At 39.8% G+C, this 23,078-nt stretch overlaps 1 protein-coding gene across 9 annotated transcripts in view; it reads right to left on the bottom strand.

The window, feature by feature from the left end:
• Positions 1 to 23,078, bottom strand: part of Invadolysin (leishmanolysin-like peptidase, invadolysin) — a 72,272-nt gene that overhangs the window by 24,919 nt on the left and 24,275 nt on the right. For 2 of the 9 annotated variants that reach the window (XM_022803837.2, XM_022803838.2), the window contains 2 exons: positions 11,522 to 11,718; positions 8,827 to 8,939 (listed from right to left, as the gene is read on the bottom strand). The exons of 1 other annotated variant lie outside the window; for it this stretch is intronic. In XM_022803837.2, coding sequence (XP_022659572.1) covers positions 8,827 to 8,939; positions 11,522 to 11,692 — 284 coding nt within the window. In that variant the 5' untranslated portion in view covers positions 11,693 to 11,718. Of the gene's footprint in view, positions 1 to 8,826; positions 8,940 to 11,521; positions 11,719 to 12,240; positions 12,272 to 13,654; positions 14,195 to 16,991; positions 17,193 to 23,078 lie in introns of those variants that run through there. 6 more of the 9 variants (XM_022803839.2, XM_022803840.2, XM_086986314.1 and 3 more) reach the window with 5 other exon arrangements.

The following is a 23,078-nucleotide window of genomic DNA, read 5'->3' on the forward strand; positions in this document are numbered from 1 at the left end:
TGGTAAGTACACTTACCGTCTTATGTCTTGGTAGTTCGATGCTAATAGTAGGTAAAAGTGTTATAAATACTATATACATACTATTTAATAAACCTATATTTTGCAAAGGTAAGCACCAAATCGTAGCAACATTAGCTGTACGTCGTCACCGAATATCATTATTATTGTGCCAAACTGTGATTGTGACGATACCGCGTATGTGGATGAATGCGTGTCTAGCTACCTGTAATGCATTCAAGGACATCGTTCTTAGCTACAAGCCGCCGAGGCATAACAAGTCATCATCGTATATATATATATATATACACAGAAATAGACAGGTACATCTTAGCCATCCAAAATACAGCGGCCATGTAGCATATGTTTGTGGTTTCCATAAGCCGGATGAAGGTACCTGCGCAAACTTCATTGTTTTTTCGGAACCTTTATCTAAAAACATGAACAACACCTGTTATGGCGGTATCTGATACAACTACTATCAGTAACGCCAATAGGTATTCGTGACCCCAGAAACTAGTTCTGTTTCAGAAAATGTTTCTCCTTGACTACCCCCGGCCCTGATTTTCCTCCGCTCTGACTGTGACTTGCCTTGTGCATTTGTGCTTCTTTCTCAATAACGAATCCAACTCAATTTCCTATCGTTTTCAATTTCCCTATCATTGATCTGGCTTGATACCAAAATTCGAGCAACAAATCGTAAGTGCTTTACAATACTATCATTACCAACCATGAATCGATAAGATCCCGTATCACAAAAACTAAATGGTCAGCCGACAGAGATGTATTCTGCGACCCTTGCCGACGATACCGATGGATCGGTCCCACCATCATACGAATGCTATACCCGACTTGCTAGATGATCGAAACGGTGATTTTGACTTGTTTGGGCGGAAACGAGAAAAGAAATCATTCCGTCTTCATAGGTCGTTGTCGTCGGGTTTAGTAAAACGCTTCAAAAAACTGCCGAGCGAAAGCAGGGGAAACACAGGATATTCGATGATGGGAACTCTGCTCGATCACATTATTGAACGGAGGTCATGGCTTCATAAAATCACAGGATAAATGCCAATTACGTAGTTATTTTGCTGTATGGAGGCGGGCTAGGCCTCTTCTATAGGGCATTTGATAGCCTAGTTAAAAGTAGAAGCTTACCCTTGGCAGACTTCCCATTGGTAATTGTGAATCGGATTTTTTTTCTATGTGCCATATTGTATATATGTTCTAAGGTTGTTTTTTGGCGCTTTCGTTACTGGTTGGTAGAAAATTAATTAGTAATATAATTACTCTAATTTTTTTTAAAGGTTCTTAAAAGGTCTTCAAAAGTTACTATATAACTTTTTTCTACTGACATTAATTACGTAGGTTTATGCATTCCCTAAGAGACTTGAAGCAGTATCAACCTCCTGCCTGGCCTTTTTCACTCCGACGTGTTTGATCAATATAAAAAGGACTATGGTTAAATTATAAACGCTAATTATACATTGACGACTTTGTACAATATTCCTAATCAGGGTATATAAAATATTTATTCACCTAATTAGTTCCCATTTTGCGTTAAACATTATAAAACCAAACCAATGTATCTAGATATATATACATTACATAATCAGTTGTCCTGCCTCTAAACACAGCTGTGGAACATATCACACAATTAAATATAGCGGCGATCAGCAAATAGGGCTTGCTGGCAAAATGCGACCTAAACTTTCTTAAGCACTTAATTTGGTTCGCACTTAGCTAAAATGACGATAAGTTTTTCTCCTAAGCGTCTTCGAAGACGCTTATTCAAAAGCATGCACCGCTTTATCTTCAATGTCAAATAGGCTTAATGTCACCCAAGACAGGATTCGCTTCAGCTGCCAGTGCAAACAAACTTGCGGCGAATCTCTTATGTGTACGTCGATGGCTTTCTCTTCTAACACTTTTTTAAATACATTTGATGCCCCCGAATCGTAAGCCGTTTGGAATGCACGACGACAAATGAGCAGACATAATTTTAGGGGTGTTTCAATGACACATGCATGCCCTTCCAGAGCAATTGTAATTGCGGTACACGAAGCAGCAATTATACCAGGTGCAAATTTAGGACTCAGGCCAGCCTAGGAAATCAGCCTAATGCTTATCTATGTACGACAATAAATGCACCTCATCATTCACGTAAGTTATGTAGCATTGGCTCGTCCTTATCGTCACTTGCAACATACACAGGTCACTGGTAATTTTATTAGTAACACAGAACGTATACTTCCTAAAGCGTAGCGCGGCGCACTAATGGCGGTCACAAAGCAATGCTTTTTGCGGAAGTTACCCATTCACATTGAGATCGCAATTTTAGGATTAGTAGAGATATTGGATAAAGTTGGATGAGACAGAAGGAGACAATTAACAAAACATTATTTCAATCTATAGATTTCCGTATGGACTTTAGTAGCTGCGCCTGACAATAAAAGCGGTGTATGGGAAACGATCCGACGTACTGGTAGACGCCGACAATGACCTTCCTTTATTGTGTTACACCACGGTGCTTCCGACTGCTGCAAATGTCATCTATTCAACTTATTACCCTACGACAAAGGGCCCTGCATGGAATGATTGCATAAATGTTCATCTAACTCTGATCAATCGTGTGTTACGTCACCATCATTGTCAAATATTAAATATGTCGTCGTGATTGTCACCTCTTTATTTTTACGGATGAACAATTATTAGTTCTTCATAATAACTGCCATGGATATTTAGCTGCCCTTAACATCTACATCGGATGTTACGATTTGACGAGATGCAATGATGACTGTGCGAATGCGAAAAATAGAATTTTTCTACTGCATCCAAATTTTAACCAGACCAATAAACAGCTAAAAAACAGACTCTGAAGTACAGAATCTCTATTCTTTTTGTGATGGGATACGGATTTCAGTCCGTACAGGCTCAACCCTGAAAGGACGGCACGCCTTCGATCTGCGATAGAAAACTCTCTATCGAAGAACGACATCCAGATCAAAATAGATATCAGACACTGGCAGCCACCCTGTAGATAGAAAGACTAGATAAACGGTGAAACTTTATCCAAAAATTCTGAGGACGAGGGGGACTAGTAAAGGATTAGAACGTAAAATCTCAGAGCGAAAGCTGAGGCCCAAGTGACAGCGACGCAAACAGTTTTCAGGCTCTTCTAAGTTTAGCCCGCGTCACTGGGCGTTCAATTTATCGCTCAAATATTAATAAAGATACCTTCAAATGAAGTACAAGCCTATTTACCTGACATTAATATTTAAAGATGAGATTGCAAAACAAGCAAGATAGTTAGCAAAAAATTCGCCAATAAGGGCTGGTATTTGAAATCTTTGAGCAAGCCAGATAGACTGCATAGAAATATCAACTATCGCTGTATAGTATAAATAAAAAAAAAAAAAGACATAATTCTAAATAATGACTATTATGACGTGCTTGGTGTGATGTAGCAAAACGCACTATTTACAATTCTTTCGTTTACATATAAATATCTATGAGAATGTTTATTTCGACTGAAGTCTATGCTTCGCCTTAACTGTAAACGTATTTTTTCGCCACGTAAACCACCAGTATGAGTCTACAGCTTTCAAGAATGCAAACCCATGATTACTATTGTTGAACGATTCCCGGCTCTACCCAGCTAATGCTGACAGCATCAAAATCTGAATAACAATCTAATGTAGCTAGGGAAAATTGAAAAGGTGGGACTGTTCTTAGGTTACTATCATTCCAATAAAGTCGCGATAGGCTCTACAGAACCGTCTGCTGAAGATCTGCTGGAAGCCGTCTTCGAAAACCGATAATCAATAATATCTTTTTGCTACGAACGTTAATCGGGGCGTTACTTCACTTCTGCGAAATCCTGTCACCTTGGTCGACGAATATATTGGAGTAAATTATTGAATTCTTCGTTTTTATTGTCGTTAGGCGCCTTTCAAGAGTACATGTCCTGGGTATACACGTTTGCGATGAAAAACCACATACTGGAAAATGCTTATGGCACTGCCATGCTTCCCTGTCGGATACCAATGATAGCCGTAGTGTAATAACTACTGATCGAAAGGTAAACGCAAGCGTTTAACTAAACACCGATGCATCTTATCAACAAGTAAGGCCTCCGCAAAGGATCCAGATCCGTCGTTGTCGGATTTCTCCATTTCTTGTGATCTTGGTCTATTTATTTATAATGTGCTTAAACCCCGAAGTTTAAGGATAAAAATGGGTTCATACTCACACAGGCACGAGTCACCCAACCAGCCATTTTTCAATGTTTCCTGTACAATCTCAAAGATGAATGCTGCTTCTTTACGATAGATATCTCTAAGCAGAGTCCTGTAGAATCTTCTACAGGACTAACTGCATCGTAGTTAACTCGCGTTGTTTTAGTGCGGTGGAAATTTGGGCGTATTCTAATAGTAAATGACTTCTGGACAGCTGTAGCCAAACTGATGTGAAAAAATACCCTTCGGACGCACAGTAAAGCCAAGCAAAAATCATTAGTCCGCGTCCCCTGTTGGATCGGTCACAGTCAACAAAGCGCGTCTATTTACAACAGATTTTAGTGATTTAACACAAGGAATGACCGCCTGGAATATATTATAGCTGACAGAAAATAGTTCGTCCCAAAGTGATTTTATTTTTACATGAACGACCGCATTTGTATAAGAAGTTAGCTAAAAAGGTTCCAGCAGTTGTTAAACGCCCTTGCTATAAAATGTCACGGAAGGCCTAAACATCGTAAACTCAATGTATCGCGGTTGGCCCTTAGACGTATAAAAGAAAACACCCTCAATAATTGTGTGCTTATAGCTGAATAACAGTGATAAAGTCAGTTCTGGTAAAATATTTTTAACCTTTTATTATTATAATTATTATACATTTTTGCGGACGTTTTTAAAAATATGTCATTTGACATTCGAGTAGCAACTACCAGTATCTTGATTGTAATATGCCCCATCAAGAACTTTTTATTATGATTCTGCTTAGTCACACAGAGCTCAACATGGTAAAATGACAAAACTTTCGCATTGTTTACGACACCTCCAAGCCACAAACAGGGCCATCACACAGATGGTGCCCGTTTTATTCTGTGAATAACTGAAATTTTCGTTGGTTGAGAATGTCCCAACTTCATACTTCACTAGAAGCACTTAATAATTCAACATAACGAAGAATCAATGTTCAACATGAGGCTGACTGGGGACATCCACAGTGGATTCGTTTCGGTTAAGATTAGCAAATTAAATTAACGCAGTTTACGGACCCAGAATTACGTTTTCGGTTGGCCCAGTTTCAGGAAAGAAGCGAAATGTCAAACGCACGGTGATTTTGTCAAGGTTAAAAGTTGAGCAAGTTGAAAGTTAAAAGAAAGAGAGAGCAGACCTGCCCGAGAACAGGTGCAAATTTGTTTCACGAATACACCGATCTCTTCACATCTGAAGTTTGTTCTTTTAAGTAAAAAATACTACTTTATAGGAATTTCCGATGAGATGTGCACTGCATGCGGCATTCAAAAGCATAAGCGGTACCAATTATTTAATAACACAATGGCTTGCTTCGTATGTAGAAATTTGTAAGTAATATTTTCGGTCTTATAAGACTCTTTTTATCTTTTAAGAATCTTTACAAGTACTTTTACCTGTGGGTCACTTTGGCTGTAACTGCTCAGATAGGCACTCATTATTTGAACACGTCGAATCGCCGGCAACACAAATCTGTCTCTTGTCACACGTGAAGTCAAAAAAGCTGAAAACTACCAAGCCCTAATTAGATCTAACGTGATGTCGGAACTGATAGCGCAATTGTGACATCAATACGTTTGCCCTTGCCTGACTTATTAAATTTTACTAATATAAAAATAGCAACAACCCAAAGCACACCTCTGATATCGAACGCCAAATGATAATATTCGAAGAATTTTTTTTTATTTTCCCAGTAGAAGGTAAAGGTGCAGACGATCCCCACCGGAGGTAAGTCTACGCCCAAAAGCTAACAGCGTTTGGTAAACTGAATTTTCTGGCATAAACGGAAGATTATAAACATCAATATCAAATTCAGATCCCTATATCCAGGAAGCATCCTGAACATAGATCAGTTAGTGTTGAAGAAACGTAGTCGTTAGCGCTTTGTTTTCCCCGCGGGGTTCGGCGTGTGACGTGCTGTAGCGGGTCATATTGGCCAACGCCTATCTGGGCTAGAACGTACAGATGGCGGCGGCCAATAATAAGCACTGGTGCGATTGACTCAAGCGACTATGGTGATAGTAACATCGGCGTCTATTGGTTCCTACAGAAGTGCCTCGTTTATAGTTTACGATATTTCAATTGCTCGAAACGGAAAGTGTCCGCGACAACGACGTTGTCTAATCACAACTTCTGACGTCCTAGAACGTCAACATTAAATGTATTTAAATAATGAATTCTAAATAAACATAATAGCTATCTGCCTGACTGATGCCATTTGACAATTCGACCTCATCTGAAATGAGCATGTGTATGTCTTGAACTTATGCGTAGTTTTATAGAGCATAACTTGCTAGAGTATACTGAATAGTTTGAATATTCTGCAAAAAATAGGTATATTTTTAAAACATGTATTAGAAGCTTTACTTAGTAGGCCTACAGTGAAGTAAGTGTAATTAATGCTTTTTTTCTAATGATTTCCATAAAAAAAAATTTCGTACGTATTTTCAAGGTTTTCATGGAATGCTCAAAGCAGAGAGAAAAGTGTTATTGGAAGATATCAGTCTGATTACCGAATAGCTCAATCTGACTAGTTTAAAAGAAAAAAAAAATTTCTTTACGACAGAAATTTTACAATGAGATATATAAGGAAGCCGTTCATTAAAAACCGAATAGATAGACGTCAGGTTCACACCAATGTTTAACACGTGCCTGTCGAATGACCGCCAATGATTTTGCCTTAAAACCTTCAAACAGCCTTTGCATCGTATGACGTATGCCAACAAACAAATTATGTTACATTCACAGACAAGCGTTCGCGGTATATATGTAAAGGTCAAGACGTTTTTATATTATAGCCTTCATAAGCAAACAAAAACAGTCTGTCAATAGCATTGCTAACGACCCTCTGAGCCAACTATTAAAATGTGGATCAGTTCATATCTGCGCTGGTACGAAAACACGTAAGATTTATTCAATGGCGTCGCACAGCGTAATCGTTGCGTACGATTTAATAAGATTAACTCAAAGATTTCCTTACGCGATCTACTTTGCCTATATTTGACCCAAGGTGTCGTAGACAGCGCTTGGTTTAAGAAGCAAACATTGCCGACGCAATCATTCAACAAATACATATATATATATATATATATATGCTCTTCAGCGATTTGTCATTTTTTCTATAGAAGAAATTTCTTGCTTCGCATGATATTATGGCGGGGGTCGAAAGTATGATCATAAAATCGTACGTATAAAGTCCCGTTAGACTGCTTGTATTGATTGCCCTATCTGACAAATTTTCAAAGCAATGCGGCAAACAGCAGTATCGGGGCTAGTTATAGAAGGGTCAGTTGAAGACCAGCTAAGATTTTTTCCTTAGCCACTTGGTTCCATGTATACATATCGTGACTATGGAGATGATCCTCCGAACTCGTAAAGGCATATGCACGAGCAGATTTCATATGTTCACAGGGCAAGTATTAATCCTTAGCTTAAACTAATTACCAGTAGAACTTGTGCGGCCAGTAATATATAAAAATTATCCATTAAATTAATATGTAACAAATAGGAGCTGAGTAGCTGTTACCACTAGACGAAGTGCACCAGTGCTGTTCAGGTCTACTTAGAGGGAGCGTCGCCACTCCGCTATTTATCAGGCCTGGTCTGTCTGCCAAAATATATTAGCATTTACTTTGCCGTTTCCAAAAGTTACGCGGGTTTCAACCTCTACAGCGCAAAGCTTATTACACTCATGTATAGAGATTAAAGCGATGAAATGGCGCAATCTACTGCAATTTTTTTACTGATGTATTTGTTTGATGGTAAATGAGCTTAAAATTGACAAAATAACAGGCTAGGTGAAGCTGGGCTTTGCCACAACCAAAAATTAACCTGGTTACAGTATCGTCTTGATGTTAGGTCCTTGAAATGATCACTTGCCTAATTGGCTTTTTATGTGCCAGCAAAGCCATCGCATAGGACATGTCTCTAAAGTGTGGCCAGAACAAGAGCAAGAAACGACCTCGACTGCCATGTATCAATGACTTAGTAAAATGGCTGCCAAGAGTAAAAAAAATCACTCCTTTTGAAACGCATTTTCGAGCGTAGCTGCGAATAACTTGTGTGTATTGTGCTAGGGAGTGTTCCGAAGTCAAGTCAGCCCGGGGAACCTTGGACGCTATCACAGCATGATGTAAAAGTTACCTGGGATAAATAAGAGTGTGCCTGCTTGTTTTATTTAATTGAGTGCAGCTGATATACAGTTTACAGTTTTTGGCTTAGGTTTTACGCAATGTTATATGAGAAAAATGAGGCAACGACGCGAGACTTTTTTTTTTGGGCCGACACTCGGCTTTACTTCCCATGATTCTGAGGTCTCTTAAGATAACGCACTATAATAATTCTGAGATGTCTAAATAAATCAAACTTTTCCAGACCGAAGGCAAAGGTTTGCCGCTGCCCAACACCAGTAAAGTGAATCTAAAATTGTAACAGATGATAATAGCTATTCAATCTAGGTGTCTGTCAAGCCAGATTCGTTCATCGAATTACCTGACTATTGTCCGATTCTGTGCTGTGAAATATTCGGTCATTTCATCCTATTTCTTTATTATCGCTATACGCTTGTATATACCTGCTTATGCTCTCGTTGTGATAAAAGTAACGAATTCTTAGTGGCGGTGCCTCGTGTCTTCGTTTGCGCCTGCGCATCCGATGCTCTCCGAGGTCTATCGGAGGCAGCGGGTCCTGAAATCCAGAAAGAAAACAAACAGTCTAAGCAAACTATTCCCAAACAAGTTGTTATTGCTCTAATCCGTATATATGGAATATGATGGGACGTTACTTTGAATTCGACAATGTAGGAGTACAGGAAAACAAGCTTTAAAATCAACAACCGTAAATAGTAAAGTTCATAAAAATAGTGGCATTGCATACAGAAGTGTATATGCTTGAACTGTGTGGCCTAAAGTGTGGAGTTGGGGCAATGTCATAACTGCACTTATTTCTATGGCCGCTTGGTTGCAGTGTCGTCCTTTAGATAGACTCCATCAGAATTTAGCGATCTGCTGACTCCGGTTAATTTAGCACTTTTAATGACGATGACCGATCTATGGGGCAACAAGAGCTATTTGAGCATTTATGTCGTGATGGCGGCCTTTGTGATCGTTTTACACAGGTGGCAATGAACCAAAAAAAGAAAAAAGCCCTGCTTCTCTTTGTATTTTAAATTGAGCTAGGTTTCTCTGTCAGTCGGAAGTTCGTTGGAAGATCAAGGAGCTAGGCTCACAAGGGCTAGCTTAGTTCGGCTTGGAAGCGTTAGTCTTCAACTAGTGATAATCCCTGATATGGCCCTATTAATTTTGGTCAAGTTAAATACACTAAAGTAATAATAATAGTAACAACAACGGCTATAACAATAATTCCTTAGTCGATGGGCTTAGCATTCAATAAATTCTGTAATAGCTTTCTTCTAACTATAATCTGATAACAGCTATTTTAAGTAAAACGATTTCAAAATAACTAATTGAACGTAGAATAGCCATTTAATAAATGACTTTGTTGTTCTCTTCCCATGTGCTGCTTTTTCTATTTATACACGAAATTTAGCGGCTCACGTAAACTCAAACACTTCTATACGTCCTCGAAACGCATGCGTGGATGTATCCTACGCATTTTCACTTGTCTGAACTACAATGGTGGTAAGCTGAAAATTCGCAGGTGATTCACCGAAGCTTCCCATGCTGCGATTGGCGCACAACCGTATAAGTGTGCGCTTGATAGCACTACCTCGAAAAATCAACCCATAGGTAACCCAATTGCGCCAGTCATACTTGGTGCACGGTTTTATGCTTAGACTGACATCGCTGAAGGATAATTATATTAAATATTTATTAAAATAAGCGTTCGCCATTTTATCGTGCGTGGGGTTTCAAGGGGTGCTGATTGCAGCGTTAATAGCTGGAATCCTCGCATAGACCGACTAAAAACGATTTCAGAACTGGTGCATAAAAAACGCGAAACACGCGTCCACGGTATTTTATGTTTTGGAAGGCTAACGCTAATGAAATTTCTCTAGAAGCACGTACACAATGGAACTAGATTGTGCGTATAGCTCAGCTCAACTTAATTGGTTGGTTGGGCATGGATGAAAAAATCTGGCTAGTTTGGAAGAATTCAAACTTTCGCGGGTTGTAGACTGTGATCAGGATTTCTGTATTAACGATGATCGGTTTCACTATTAATTATTGCAAAGTTGACGGAGAGACGTTGCTCCATTCTGAATTGCGGAGATTCTTCTTTTTAAAGGTTGAACTTCATTGGGCACGTCGATACGAGAGTGTTGGACGCATGAATGAGCAAATCGTCTCATCGTTTGTTTTTTGTTCAATTTCAGGGCCGCTTCGATAGCAACACACGGTACGCATTTCGGAAGATCTTACAGTGGAGAACCTCAAAGAATTAAATCGCATCAAAGTCTTCCTCCCCAAAACAATATTGGGACTACACATAGTGACCGAAAATCTCTTTCGTACCTACTAGCCGATATACCGTTGCTGTCCGGGAACATACATCGTCGCTTTAAGCTCCCAGCAACGGAAGCTTTCAACACCAACCTTCAAAAATAGAGGCAAAAATTCGCAGAAGCTTTTTGCCATCAATGCGACAGAGAACAGCGAGTGGAAAACGATGAACCGGCTGAACAGACACGTCGCCACTCGCTTCATTTTGCATGGGTTCTACCATAGACTTGGCAGGAAGTCATGCTTCTTAACGATGCATATAGATGCTCCACATGCGAGGGAAATCGCGATAGATATGTCGCTCATTGCATCCAGGTAACATTTTTAGGACATCCGGCAAATCTCTTATATTAGGTTCGTAAACTCAATGAGACTCGTGTATCAAAAATACTTTGTAATGGTACTAAATCGCCTTATATATTTTCATGATATTCCAATATCGTATTCTTTATTTACATATTTGAATTTCTTCGTTACTACCAGCACAGTTAAGCAAATGAAGTTTCATTGAGACCTGAATATATGAACGAAAGCTAATACAGCAAGGTTTCTTATCCGATTTTTTTCATCAACGCGCCATGTGATTAATATTTCAGTGTAAATCCATAATTAGCAATCGGTATCTGCACATAAGGGTCATTTACATCTAAGCCTTTGACGTGAGACCATTTGATTGTCCATTGCATTCCCATCTGTTCGTGGGTGTATGTGATCAATCAACATTAATCCAATAGTTTAAAATCTGCCCGTTCGTATCAACCAAATAACAGCTACATGACTTCTCCTTGTCTGCTGTGTACCGCTTACCTGTAACCGTGGAGGCTTATAACTACATATGTGATCACCCCTGGCGTGAAGTGCTGCGCTCGCCCTGCCCATAGCTGTAGCTATCAAGTTAGATGCTGAACGACTGTGGGCTACTGCGGTCACCCCGGCGAGGACCAGAAGAGGCCCCCAGAGAGACGAACCTACCAACATTGTTCTAGTACCTTGCAGGACAAATCCTAAAACGAAATGAAAGTTAAAAAAAAGAACTGTAAATAATCAGCCCAGTTAACTAGATACCGTGCATTATTAGAATAGTCGTGCAGATGTGCGATTTGACATTTCTCTCACAGCCCTTCGCGCGAAAACTCGAAATATGTAATAAAATGAAATTTGGTAGTGTTGTACATATGACGATATATAGTTTGTTTAAAAGTATTGTTAGTTTGTGCATCGCGTGTCCCAATTGATGCAATCAAAACAGTAAGGTAATTTACCCTTACCACAACCTGGATCTTGTGGGTAGGTGCACGATGAATGATAAAACCACTTTAGAATAGTAAAACTCGATTCAGGACAAGACCCCTGATGGTTTCATACAGTACTATGCCTGCACAGATTTAGTAGATTCACATGATAGCACACGAAAAAGAACATCAAAAATAATCATTTTAAGTCTCCATTTCAAATCTCCACAAGCATAGTACTGTTGTTTACAATCAGGTGAACTGAAGTTTTACATGATACTATACTGGGCTTACCAGTGAATGAAATCATCTATCGTGTGATTTCCTGTGATCCATCTGGCTGAAAGCGTTTTAATGTCCTACCTATTTCCGTAATGGTCATATCGGAGTTCTCCACGTCGGCACATTTTCAATAATACAATGAATAAAAGTTTGTTTTATTACGCGATCGTACGTCTGTCGTTAGCGGTGGATTACCAAGCGAGGTAGTACGAAGGTTCCAATCAGATCGGTTGAACTTCGTAAACTAAAAATAACTTGGTCTGCGTTTTGGGCACATCCGTTCGAGAGGAAATAACGTTCGTTAATAATGCACGAGCCCATTTTACAGGAACTCTGAGCTTAGCACTATCTGGCAGCTTCAAATAGTTAATTAGACGATTTTTCGCTCAATAAGAATACATATGCAAAGAGTGCCAGTTTAGTGTTACGTACGTTAGTCTTTTTTTTTTTTTTTGCTGATTTTAACCATAGGTTTTAGGTATACAGACGATCAGATTACGAATTACTAACAGGATAAAATTTTTCTGAAGGAAAATCGCAGTGCCTTTAGTAGTATACCTTACTGGACGGGACTTCGTTATGAATCTTATAACATGAGCATTCCTTTCTGTTTCATCTTTTTTCATACGCAACATAAAGTAGGCGCCGATTATACAATACGGCCGCTACGTTTATTAACCCAACGGGCACCTCATTTCGGTGCCCCCAGTTCTATGCAGCCGCGGCATTTCACCAGTGTCAAAGACCATCAGTTGCTGCCTTCCTTTAACACTGGCCAGTCTGATTCGCATTGGTGGGCCCCAGTGATTGGTTTGTGGTCAGCAGGTCTGGGTCCGCTAATGCCGAACTAACCCATCGATGCTTACTCGCGTCCATCCGTTGCGGCCAGATATGGCTTAACGACTAAGAACAGTAACGATAGGAGGCAACGTCACTGCAACAACAAGCATGTAACGCTAAATACCATCAACAAATGTGCTATAATAGAAAAAAAGGAAATTCTACGTAAGTATCTATCAGATATTGTGTTATAACATGGTAAAACCATTACGTTGTTCGCCTTGTTTTCGCTGTAGAAATGTGATATTGAACGGTGATAAGGATCCGTTAAAAACTGCACCGAGCATATTTCTATGACACTGCTTATTTATATCGGAAGCATACCTTGGACTAATGATATCTGGACGTTGATTTACAAAGAAAAAAAAAACTGCCGAAATTAAAAAAGAATTATCTCAAAAAGTCGTTGTTCTTAACTGTATATACATAGAACATTAGCTGCATATCTGCAGTGTATTATACAGAATAATAATATCAGTAATAATAATATTACTAGTTACTAGTTAGGAAAGGTAAATTATTTAATAGGGTTTTTGTCCGGAACCTCTTATATGTCTACTTAGGCTAGATGCGAAGAGTCTCTTACTTCTAGTCAGGCTAGATCCGAAAACAGCTCAATTCGCCGTCTAAGAAAGCAGAGGATACTCGGATGCGTCTCATTACGTTGTTTCTTCTATACTAGAAACGGGGCACCTTCTCGGGAATTTCTTCGGTAACAAATAGATAGCTGGACAAGGCACAGAGGCCCCTTAGCTACCGAGGCTCCGAAGCCATTACCGGCACACGAAATTGTTTAGCGATTTCATGTTGTATTAGTGCTGCATTTCGTGTTCTGAGTTCACCTAGCGCACGACGGGCCTGATTCTACAGTGCGATTGCTCACTGAAGGCCCGAGCGATAACCACACTCTGGTCTGTTGCTTCTGACAGTATTTCTGAAACATTCTAACTCTCGGCGAAGCCTACTTTATGCAACCGCTCTAGAAAAAGAACCACAATGGAGTTCACATTGTTACATGCCTTCTAGAATGATGCCGTCAGCAGTCTGATTACTATTGTCCTCATCACTATTATTATTACTAGCGTCCTATGCACGACATGTTCCTAAGGTTGTTTCGTGCTATACGTTTGACCTGCCTAAGGCAGCTTATGTTGATGCTCGGCAAGCACCTTAGCTGCCGGTTGAATCAGTCGGAAAGATGCCGCATCCTTTGTGTTTACTTTAATGGCACTGCACGAGTCCGTTGATACCTAAGCTCAAACCTAAAGCAGCAACAGTACAGAGATCACTTTCGATTCTAGTAGAACCTCAATTTATATTATAAATTACATAGGATGCACAAGGCAGTGTAGCTTTGCCTATCGAAAAGCAACAACAGACATCGTTTTTTGTGTGTCCTAACACACTCATTGGCCGTGTGGGTGTATGGCCTGCTCTAAGTATAGCTATACCATTTTGGATGATAGTACTCTCAGGTGGAAATCAACTCAGAAACATGATAATGAACTTGCAGCTTTCGCTGCATGGTTTCCTAAGTAGAAAACCTTTAGTAGAGCCATTGCCTTCCGTAGGCGACTGTTTCAAATCGGTTCGCCACTCGAACTCGAACGACAATGATAGTAATAATCTCATGTAGGAAATGCGGTTCGATTAAATACATAGATTAGCTTCACAAGGAAAAGACGCATATAAATTCGGTATACAGAGATCATGAGACAATGATATTTCAACGTAATCTTTCAAGAAAGGTTAAATAACCATAACGTTTACAGCGTATCTAGTTAAAGACCTATAAGCACTGGCCTTCTACTAAATTAAGGGTCATTCCGTGAGGTGGTCTACGACAGAACTAGACGTAGACACAGTTCGTTTCGTATTGGGGGCGAGCCATGTGAAGTGGTTCGTATCAGTTGCAGCGGACGTAAAAATTCAAAGATTCGTTAGGGAACTTCTAACAAATCGACGTCTTTAGCTGAGCTTAAAATATCCGTTCGCAACCAGCGGCCATTGACTCTTTCATAATATTGTTATGTGGCTAATAGAAGCAGACGACTCGAAACGACAACAATCAAACTATACCATATTCTATGCAAATTACCTGCGCCACCGAATGGCTAGTGAGTAACCTTTAAGCCCGTGTAATCACAAATGGATGTATTTGCAACGGTAAATGTATGCTAGTCTCTAGAAAAAAAAAAAACAAAAGAAACAGAAACCGACTTTGATAGTTAATGCCAATCAAATTCATACACTGACTGTGTTAGCGGATATAGAATGCACCACCATCAGATACTACCACGTGTGAAACCGAACTGCCCGCCAAAATAACTGCTGGTAGATAAAGCACCATTTTTTACTAACGCAGCGAATGGACCATTTTAGTCAGCCCCGCGCCTCGTGACATAAACATGAAACCTGCATAAATAGATATCGCGCACGCTTACTTAAAGATTGTAGGTTTACGTTTGTGTATCGAGAAAAGAAAAGAGCGCGTGTAAGGTAGATAGTAGATAAAGTAAAGAGTAAGATAGATACTTGTATAATAAGATTCCCTATGATCAAAAATTACTTCACGGCTAGGCCGTAAAATTGTTCTACAGTGCATGAAGCTAGTAAGGGGTTTATCCACATACAAAATAGATAATCGGGTGACTCTTATCGAACTGGTACAAAAGTAAACCTTGCAAAAGATACTGATTCACTAAATTTCAGTATCGATTCGTTCTGTTCAAAGGATGTTCGACTGCTTTCATGTCACAGCCTATTTACCTCTACGAGGTTCGTGTGCAAACAGTCTGATGGTCTGCATTAGTACGCGTAGAGCTTCTTTCGTAGAAAGGCCTGTTTCAGCTACTTAAAAAGTAAAATTAATTTACTGTAATGGTTGCTTCTGTTTGTAATATAAGTTTTCAATTCCGAATTAGGATCCGCCTATACTTCTCTAGAAGCTTCCAGCAGTGTTTAGATCTACCATCAATTAAATAACCCTATTTTAGCTAAGTAGCACTTTATTTACGATACAATCGCAAGAAGATTTCCGTTCTTGGGCTGGCGGTAGACCTCAGCGGTACGAGGCTTTTTGACCCACACGGACCGACTGCGACGGCTTTGCTGCTAAGCCGCCTAGCATCATATTGTTATTGCAATAGAATTCTGCCGGGAGCACGGGCACAACAGCGAACCTCCTACTTTCATTGAAACTTATTGGAAGTAGCTGCTCTTGGCTTTCATCGAGGGCGGGGTACTTATCGAAGAAAGCCATCGATGTTTCGCTCACTGTTATCTATCTACAAATATCAAGTCGACTAATGCTTTACCAGTTTTACTAATGTAAATATGGATTGTTTTTAAAGTCAAGTTCGATCTACACAGACTTCTAGCCGAAAAATTCCAAATGTCTATCTAAAAATTAGTATAGGTCTACAACTATACTTGAAGGTTTCAACTGCATGACGTTGATCTGATACTAATGAGCCTACCGATGTGAGAAGGTCTGAAATCACCAGTCATATCGGCCTAACACACATACTGTAGCTATAATAAAGAAAGGTTCTTAAGAGTGCGTTCGATTTCTTAGCTAGACGTTGTAACCAACCAATTATATCCCAGGGATTATCATCAAACATAACATATAACACCTGTATACTCCTGCAGCACAAAACTTCCCGCATTATTTTCACTATCTTCGTCGAAGAACCGACATGAAAAAAGGTTTTCTGAGACAAACATATAAAAGTGAAATAACATTTTCATGAGGGCATTCCTTCCTCCGTCACATTATCAACCTCCTTCAATAGTTGGCTATTTTATGTGGATGACGTTATACAAAATGTATCCCGTTCACGTCCGAACAAGTGACGGGGAGGCAATCTGAACAATTAACTTCTTCAAGCTGGCCAGCGGATGAGGCTAAAGCCGCCAACCTGATCGGAAGTGACTTCGTGTTGCGCTTAACATCCACTCACGCCGTTTCTTCGATGGCCATCCTCCGCATCAACACGAACTTTGCCGCAGACAGCGTCAGCACTGCAGAAGAGACGTGCCAAAGGTCATCGCATGCAGAACTCTATAGGCCTTGGTTTGTCCACATCTCCAAACATATTCCTCTGTAGTTCCTTCACCGGCTGAATCGTAAATCACGAAAATATAGACAGCGCGTTAGCAAATGCGAGACAACGTTTCATATCTAAAGATTCGGTAATGAAATTTGCTATGCGTCTGCTACCCTGCCAGCACAGTCGTTGCTAATGGGCCTTTCATCTGCTCGTAATCGTGGCTAAGTATGCTGATATAAATGATGTTGACACTGACGCCTACTTGGAAGGTGAGAGGTCAGAGGCGAAATCGCTTAATTGCGATAGAACATAGAACACCGAGTAGAGATGATTTCGAGCTGTCACTAAAGATTCTTCTGGACCGCAGCCACAGGTCCTGATACGATTATAGGGACATGTACAAAGCTTGTAAAAGCCGAGTATCCATTGACCCGTAAGGCTCTGTGCGTCGGTCTGAACGGTGACGTATGGATGAAACGTGGATGAGTGTGACTGATCGGAAGAGTGATTTTTGTACGTTTGATGGCATTACAAAAAGGGCGGCTTTAGTTGGTATGCAGAGAGAAGAAAATGCTTCTTAACAATCAGTTGGGTGTCTTTCGCGTTGTACATATTCTGCCAGGATAGTACAACATTTGAATTTCATTTGTCGAAGACGGTCGCCAGCTGACAGACGACGAATCCAACAGAAAATACCCCCTATATAATAATAAGCATCGTTACAACATATTAAAAACCAATGTCAACAATATTCTTCGGAGCACCTACACGATGTCCTCACCTTTGATAGAGTGATAACTTAAACCTAATGTAAACCATGGCTTCGCATTTCAATGCTCACAAAGAAACAACAAACAATGTTTCAACCTACTTGCTACTAAATTTGATAAACTAAAAAATGGATGACTGCGACCATTTTCGGACAAAGCGGATCTTTCAAATCTTCCGCTTTCAACTAGATACCGGCTTTAGCATTTCATAACTTATAACAATCGATTGTCAATAAAGCCTGTTCAAATAGTTTCTCCTCTGTCGAACCTTAACGACAGCTCTATAACGTGTCCCTTCTGGTCGAATTTGCCACGTCATCAGATATGTTTTTAAGGCATACCTTCCGTTCTCAAAACAAAAATATACTTCATTATTGTGTATGAACAGCTAGTTGCTCCTTTGCCTTGGTGTACTTTGACTGCGGAGTTGGCACCATTGTGTTTATGGTCGCTCACTTCCACAAGAGTTCCTTCTGCTCTCAGGTTTCAATGGGAACGAACAGGGGCGCAATAGGGCGAAATCACGCCGAAATCGGTAACGGTAAAAATCAGTCCTCGGCTTCTTGGCCAGTCTATGCGCAGTGACAGGAACGATTCGTTTAAGGGTTCGCGGGTAAGCTTAATCTCAAATCTTAGAAGCACGTGTAAATAGTCGGCAAAACATTTAGGCTTAGACACAGGATGTGCCACCTGAGCTCACAGTGTCCGGGATTCCTGTTTTTTTGATATTGTTTTGATATAATAATGATTGACTTGCAAGAAAAAAGTTTTTCGTTAACTTCCGTCGAACTTCTACTCTATGAATGTCTCCAAAAGGGCGTTTAATTATATGCGCACCAACTGAATGTGTACATACAACATTAATTTACGAGACTAGTTTACCAACGATTCTTTTCTATGGAGCTTTATTGCAGCCGACAATAAACCCATATTCGACAATAGTTGTCCTATAGACAAACAGGGTACATTTTCCAATCTCATTAGAATAGTCTTTTTTAAAGCTGTTTAGACAGACCTGTGAGCTCAAGAATATGCGCGGTTTTCGCACTAAGGCAGAACAAACATCGTATTATAGAATGGAAGAAAGCCAATTATTATACTGCAAAGTAAAATTAAATTTAGCTTTCGATACTCATCCTTGAGAACAAAATATAGGCATAACATAGAGAACAAGGTAAACGAGAAGTCTTAAAAGGCAAATAATCAGTTTTCGCTTCTTAAACAAGAGCTCACCCAATTATAATAATATAGTCTAATTATTATCATATGCCAAGCCAAAAAGACACGTACAAAACGCCAGGATGGCAGAACCAGAGCAGCACTACTAGTATTTTTCTTTCAAATGAAGCTTATGTCAAATTTTCTTTCGTTTAAAAGCTATATAGGCGCAGGTTGCAAATGCCGTTGCACTGCGGCCGTTCGACTTCGGGTCTAGCAAGTTTCGGAGGCAAAAAGATGCCGTACGCTGGACCTGGAATGTCCAGGCTTGTTGGAAAACACGTGTTATTCCGAATTCGCCTATAATGAGGTATGCAGGAAGCAGCACCATTGTCTCAGTCCAATTCAAGGTGGAGGGTCGTTTAAATATTCGCAGGCGTTTGGGAACATTGTTTGAAATTAAGCGCGAGTGCATCGTATGCTGTCATAGTTTTGAAATTCGTCTAGCAAGATTCATTAAATCAAAGTAGTTAAATGATGCTGCTTAGCCAGCATGCATAGTACAACGAAATTAAAAGACTAACATTTTTTTTGTATTACGGCACCTCGAACCACGATCTTCATATAAACGAGTCCTCGAAATCACCTGTTTTCTGAGGTATAGCATCAGGGACTCTCCTCTGTTACGAATCCGGCCGTAATTAGCCGTGCTGGCCTTATCTGGATTTTTCCAACAGGACTATGAAGCGACATAGCAAACCAATTTTTGTAATAATTGCCTGTCGGTTTCCAGTTTCTTATTTTCCGGGTTATTTTTTTCCAGTAATAATACTTGCCAACGCTGAAATTGAGCCACCCTGGCCACTTGTTTGCCAGTTAATGGTTACCATGGCAACGCACTCGAAAAGGTGCACATCAGTTACTTACACCACATCACCCTTTAGCGTGCCCTTGTTAGCATACGAAATAGCGGACTCGAAGGAGCAGTTAGAAAAAAAAAAACCTTTCATCCGTTATCATTTTCAATATTTAAAGTTCAATACTGTATTTCATTTTGCACACTATATAGTTTACTCTATCTCCAAAAAAGCACGTTGAACAGTCACGTGATTGTCACTGTAAGCATAATTTGGAAATTACCGAAAAAATAGTAATAGCCTGTTTAATACATAGCTATTATATAATAATAAAATAAATACAGTCAGCCATTATTCTGACTGTCCGGGAAGGCAGCACTCTGCTTTAATTCACCTATTTCATAACGTGTTTCGTCAGTATATTTGTGCTCTAGTTTATCCCATCAAGTGCCTCTATGAACATGAATCCTCTATTTTGAAAAGCTTTGACGCCTGTGGTAGAGGAAAGAGGCAAAGGGTAACACCAAATCACGCGTACGTTAAAAATGAGTTTATCGAAGCGGGTACGAGTGCCATTAGGAGGATGCGGGTTTCACTTCCTTTAATATTGGTAATGTAAGCGGCAAGTCATGTCAGAATGGAGCGAGTAACTACAGTTACGGTTTTCAGCAACTTTTTGATCTTGAGATAAAAAAATAGAGCTTCAGGAGACCTTGTTAGAAGCATTTCCGGGATACAACGAATTAACGTGACGTCATTCGCGCTGGCTCTCACTGTTTTTGGGAAAATTTTTTCCATACGAAAGAGAGAGCGACGGAAAAGCTAATTCAAAGATGCACCCCCGGAGGAGGGCAAAACTAGTTTTATGTAGCTTTGCTGGATAAGGAGAGTTTGTTACGGCTGAAAATGCAATTCGTAGTCTCAGTGTACAGAATCGAGCTACTGAGCGATTTATACAATAGCAGTCAGTGCAATTGTTTCGGCTTCTATTAAGCCGGCACTGATCACGCATTACAACAAAAAATTGCCTATGGTGCACTCGAAACACATTCGGCTCTACGGCTACTGTTAGGTGTTTCGAGAAAATAGCTGATGACTTCTGAACTGCTGTTACCACGAAGTGCTATGAGAACTATGTTACTTCTATTATACTATTCTATTACTAGCATTATACTATATATATATATATATATATATATATATATATATATATAGTATAATGTTTACGCTGAAGATATATTTCTATGACGATCCTGGAAGACAAATATCAATACTAATATCGAACCTATAGTTATGTAATTTTCCTCTTCTCAGTACAGAACCTCGAGTCAACGTAGCATGACAGTGATTTTTACTAATTACCGCTGTCAGCTGCGTTCTTGGACGCACTTCTGTTGACGTTCTGTTGACATCCACAATACATATACATTTAAAAATGAAGGAGGCGTGAATGAATACCGTTCATTTTTGTCGGCCAGGAATATTTCGACAGCGGGACTTTCGCTTCTACCTGCAGCCTGGCGTTGACTGCTTAGCAATGCTAATGTCATGCATCTGCTCTCGCCAGACCCACTTCGCGCCGCCCAGTAAACTGCTTAGTGCAGGAAACGAAAATTCGCTATGTGGGCCCGCAATCAACGACAGGAAGAAAGCGTGAAGAATACTTTACTGTAATAAAAAAAAAGTATAGCTGACTTGGGTTCAGCTGGCGTACAAACACACGAGCAGTCGCTGTTCCGTGGCAGGAACAAATGTTTCTTAATCCGTAAAATACGTGCGCGCACAAGAGTCCGACTGAAGCGTGCGTTCGCCCCGTTTAGATTGTTATTTTACATCGCGATAAACTGACAAGCCATGTTCTGTCAGTGTTACCAATCTAGCAAATTGAAATATATTGCTGCGATCGTTTACGGGGCATGTCGACAGCCTGCCATGCTAAACCTTTGTAATATGTCCACGAAATAATTGAATTAAGTAATATTAACCATAATAATTACTACCATAACAATATATTTTTGAAAACAGACATAAAATTTCTAGCATTCAGTGATTAATATTAATTGATGTGATATAAAATTCATTTCTGCATTGTAGTATTGTATCAGACAAAGTTATATTCTATATTTATCAGAAGTTATAGGGCTTGTGATCACGGTAGATTATTATCAATCTAGTTAAACCAGCATTTTCGGTATAAATATTACAAACCAAATTCAAGGCGACTTCCACAGAAGACTTGTTTATCATCTGTGCTCACTTAGCTTAATTACACACTCGTAATAGTGGTAACTTGTAGGTTACCTTTCTAAATACGAACAAAAAAACGAAATCACATAGGTGGCTTCATTCGTTTTAACTGAATTCTCTGTTAAATGAGTTTTTATTTTTAAGTATGCTTCCTTATTTAGTCGCGTCTATCGTATAATATATGCGATTGGCGACGCTCAAACCGGCCAAAATTTTGGCCGCGCAAACCGCAGCGCTGGCGGCGCTACAACGGCACGCGATCGAGGTTACGGCACGACCTAATGCTGTTGCATCGAATTAGCATTGGTCCGCAATCACAAACGCGATGCATGCAAAGTTCGGTCTGCCGCGGTTGACGCTCAACGATTTTTTCTAGCTACCTAAACATTTTTTCTGACATAACATTATTATAAAGGTCGCAACCGTACCCCCATTTCTTGTTTGCGGCATATTCAGTTCTAGCGTTATGAACTTCAGCCTTCTCAAGCTTTAGCAGTGCTTTTTTTGCAGTCATATTTCTCCTGAATGCCATCAACCTATTCCGCTAAAATTTATAATATACTTGCCCCTTTGCCATTTTCGCTTAGAGATTTCGTTGTAGGTGTGTGCGTGTGTGCTAAGCAGTTTTTAAAGCAAGGGCACACAAACTGACTCCAAAAGATATCTTTTTTTGGTATAAAAATTGTCCCCTTTATGGACGACCGTTCACCAGATGATTATATATCCAGCCTTAGCAGGGTTACGCTGCGCAACTACTCTATCAGATGAGTTTAGGGGCTTCTATGAGGCGAAAAGGTAATGTCTCAGAAGAAACAATCTCTTAAAGATAAGGATGAATACACACATTGCACCGTTAAGCGGGCATGAGGGCCTTGCCATAATTAAGCACTGGATATATTATATCATACACTGTGACGGGTAAA

The sequence above is a fragment of the Varroa destructor genome, unplaced genomic scaffold (assembly GCF_002443255.2).
Source record: "Varroa destructor unplaced genomic scaffold, Vdes_3.0 BEIS01000004.1, whole genome shotgun sequence".
In the NCBI taxonomy this organism is placed as follows: Eukaryota; Metazoa; Arthropoda; class Arachnida; order Mesostigmata; family Varroidae; genus Varroa; species Varroa destructor.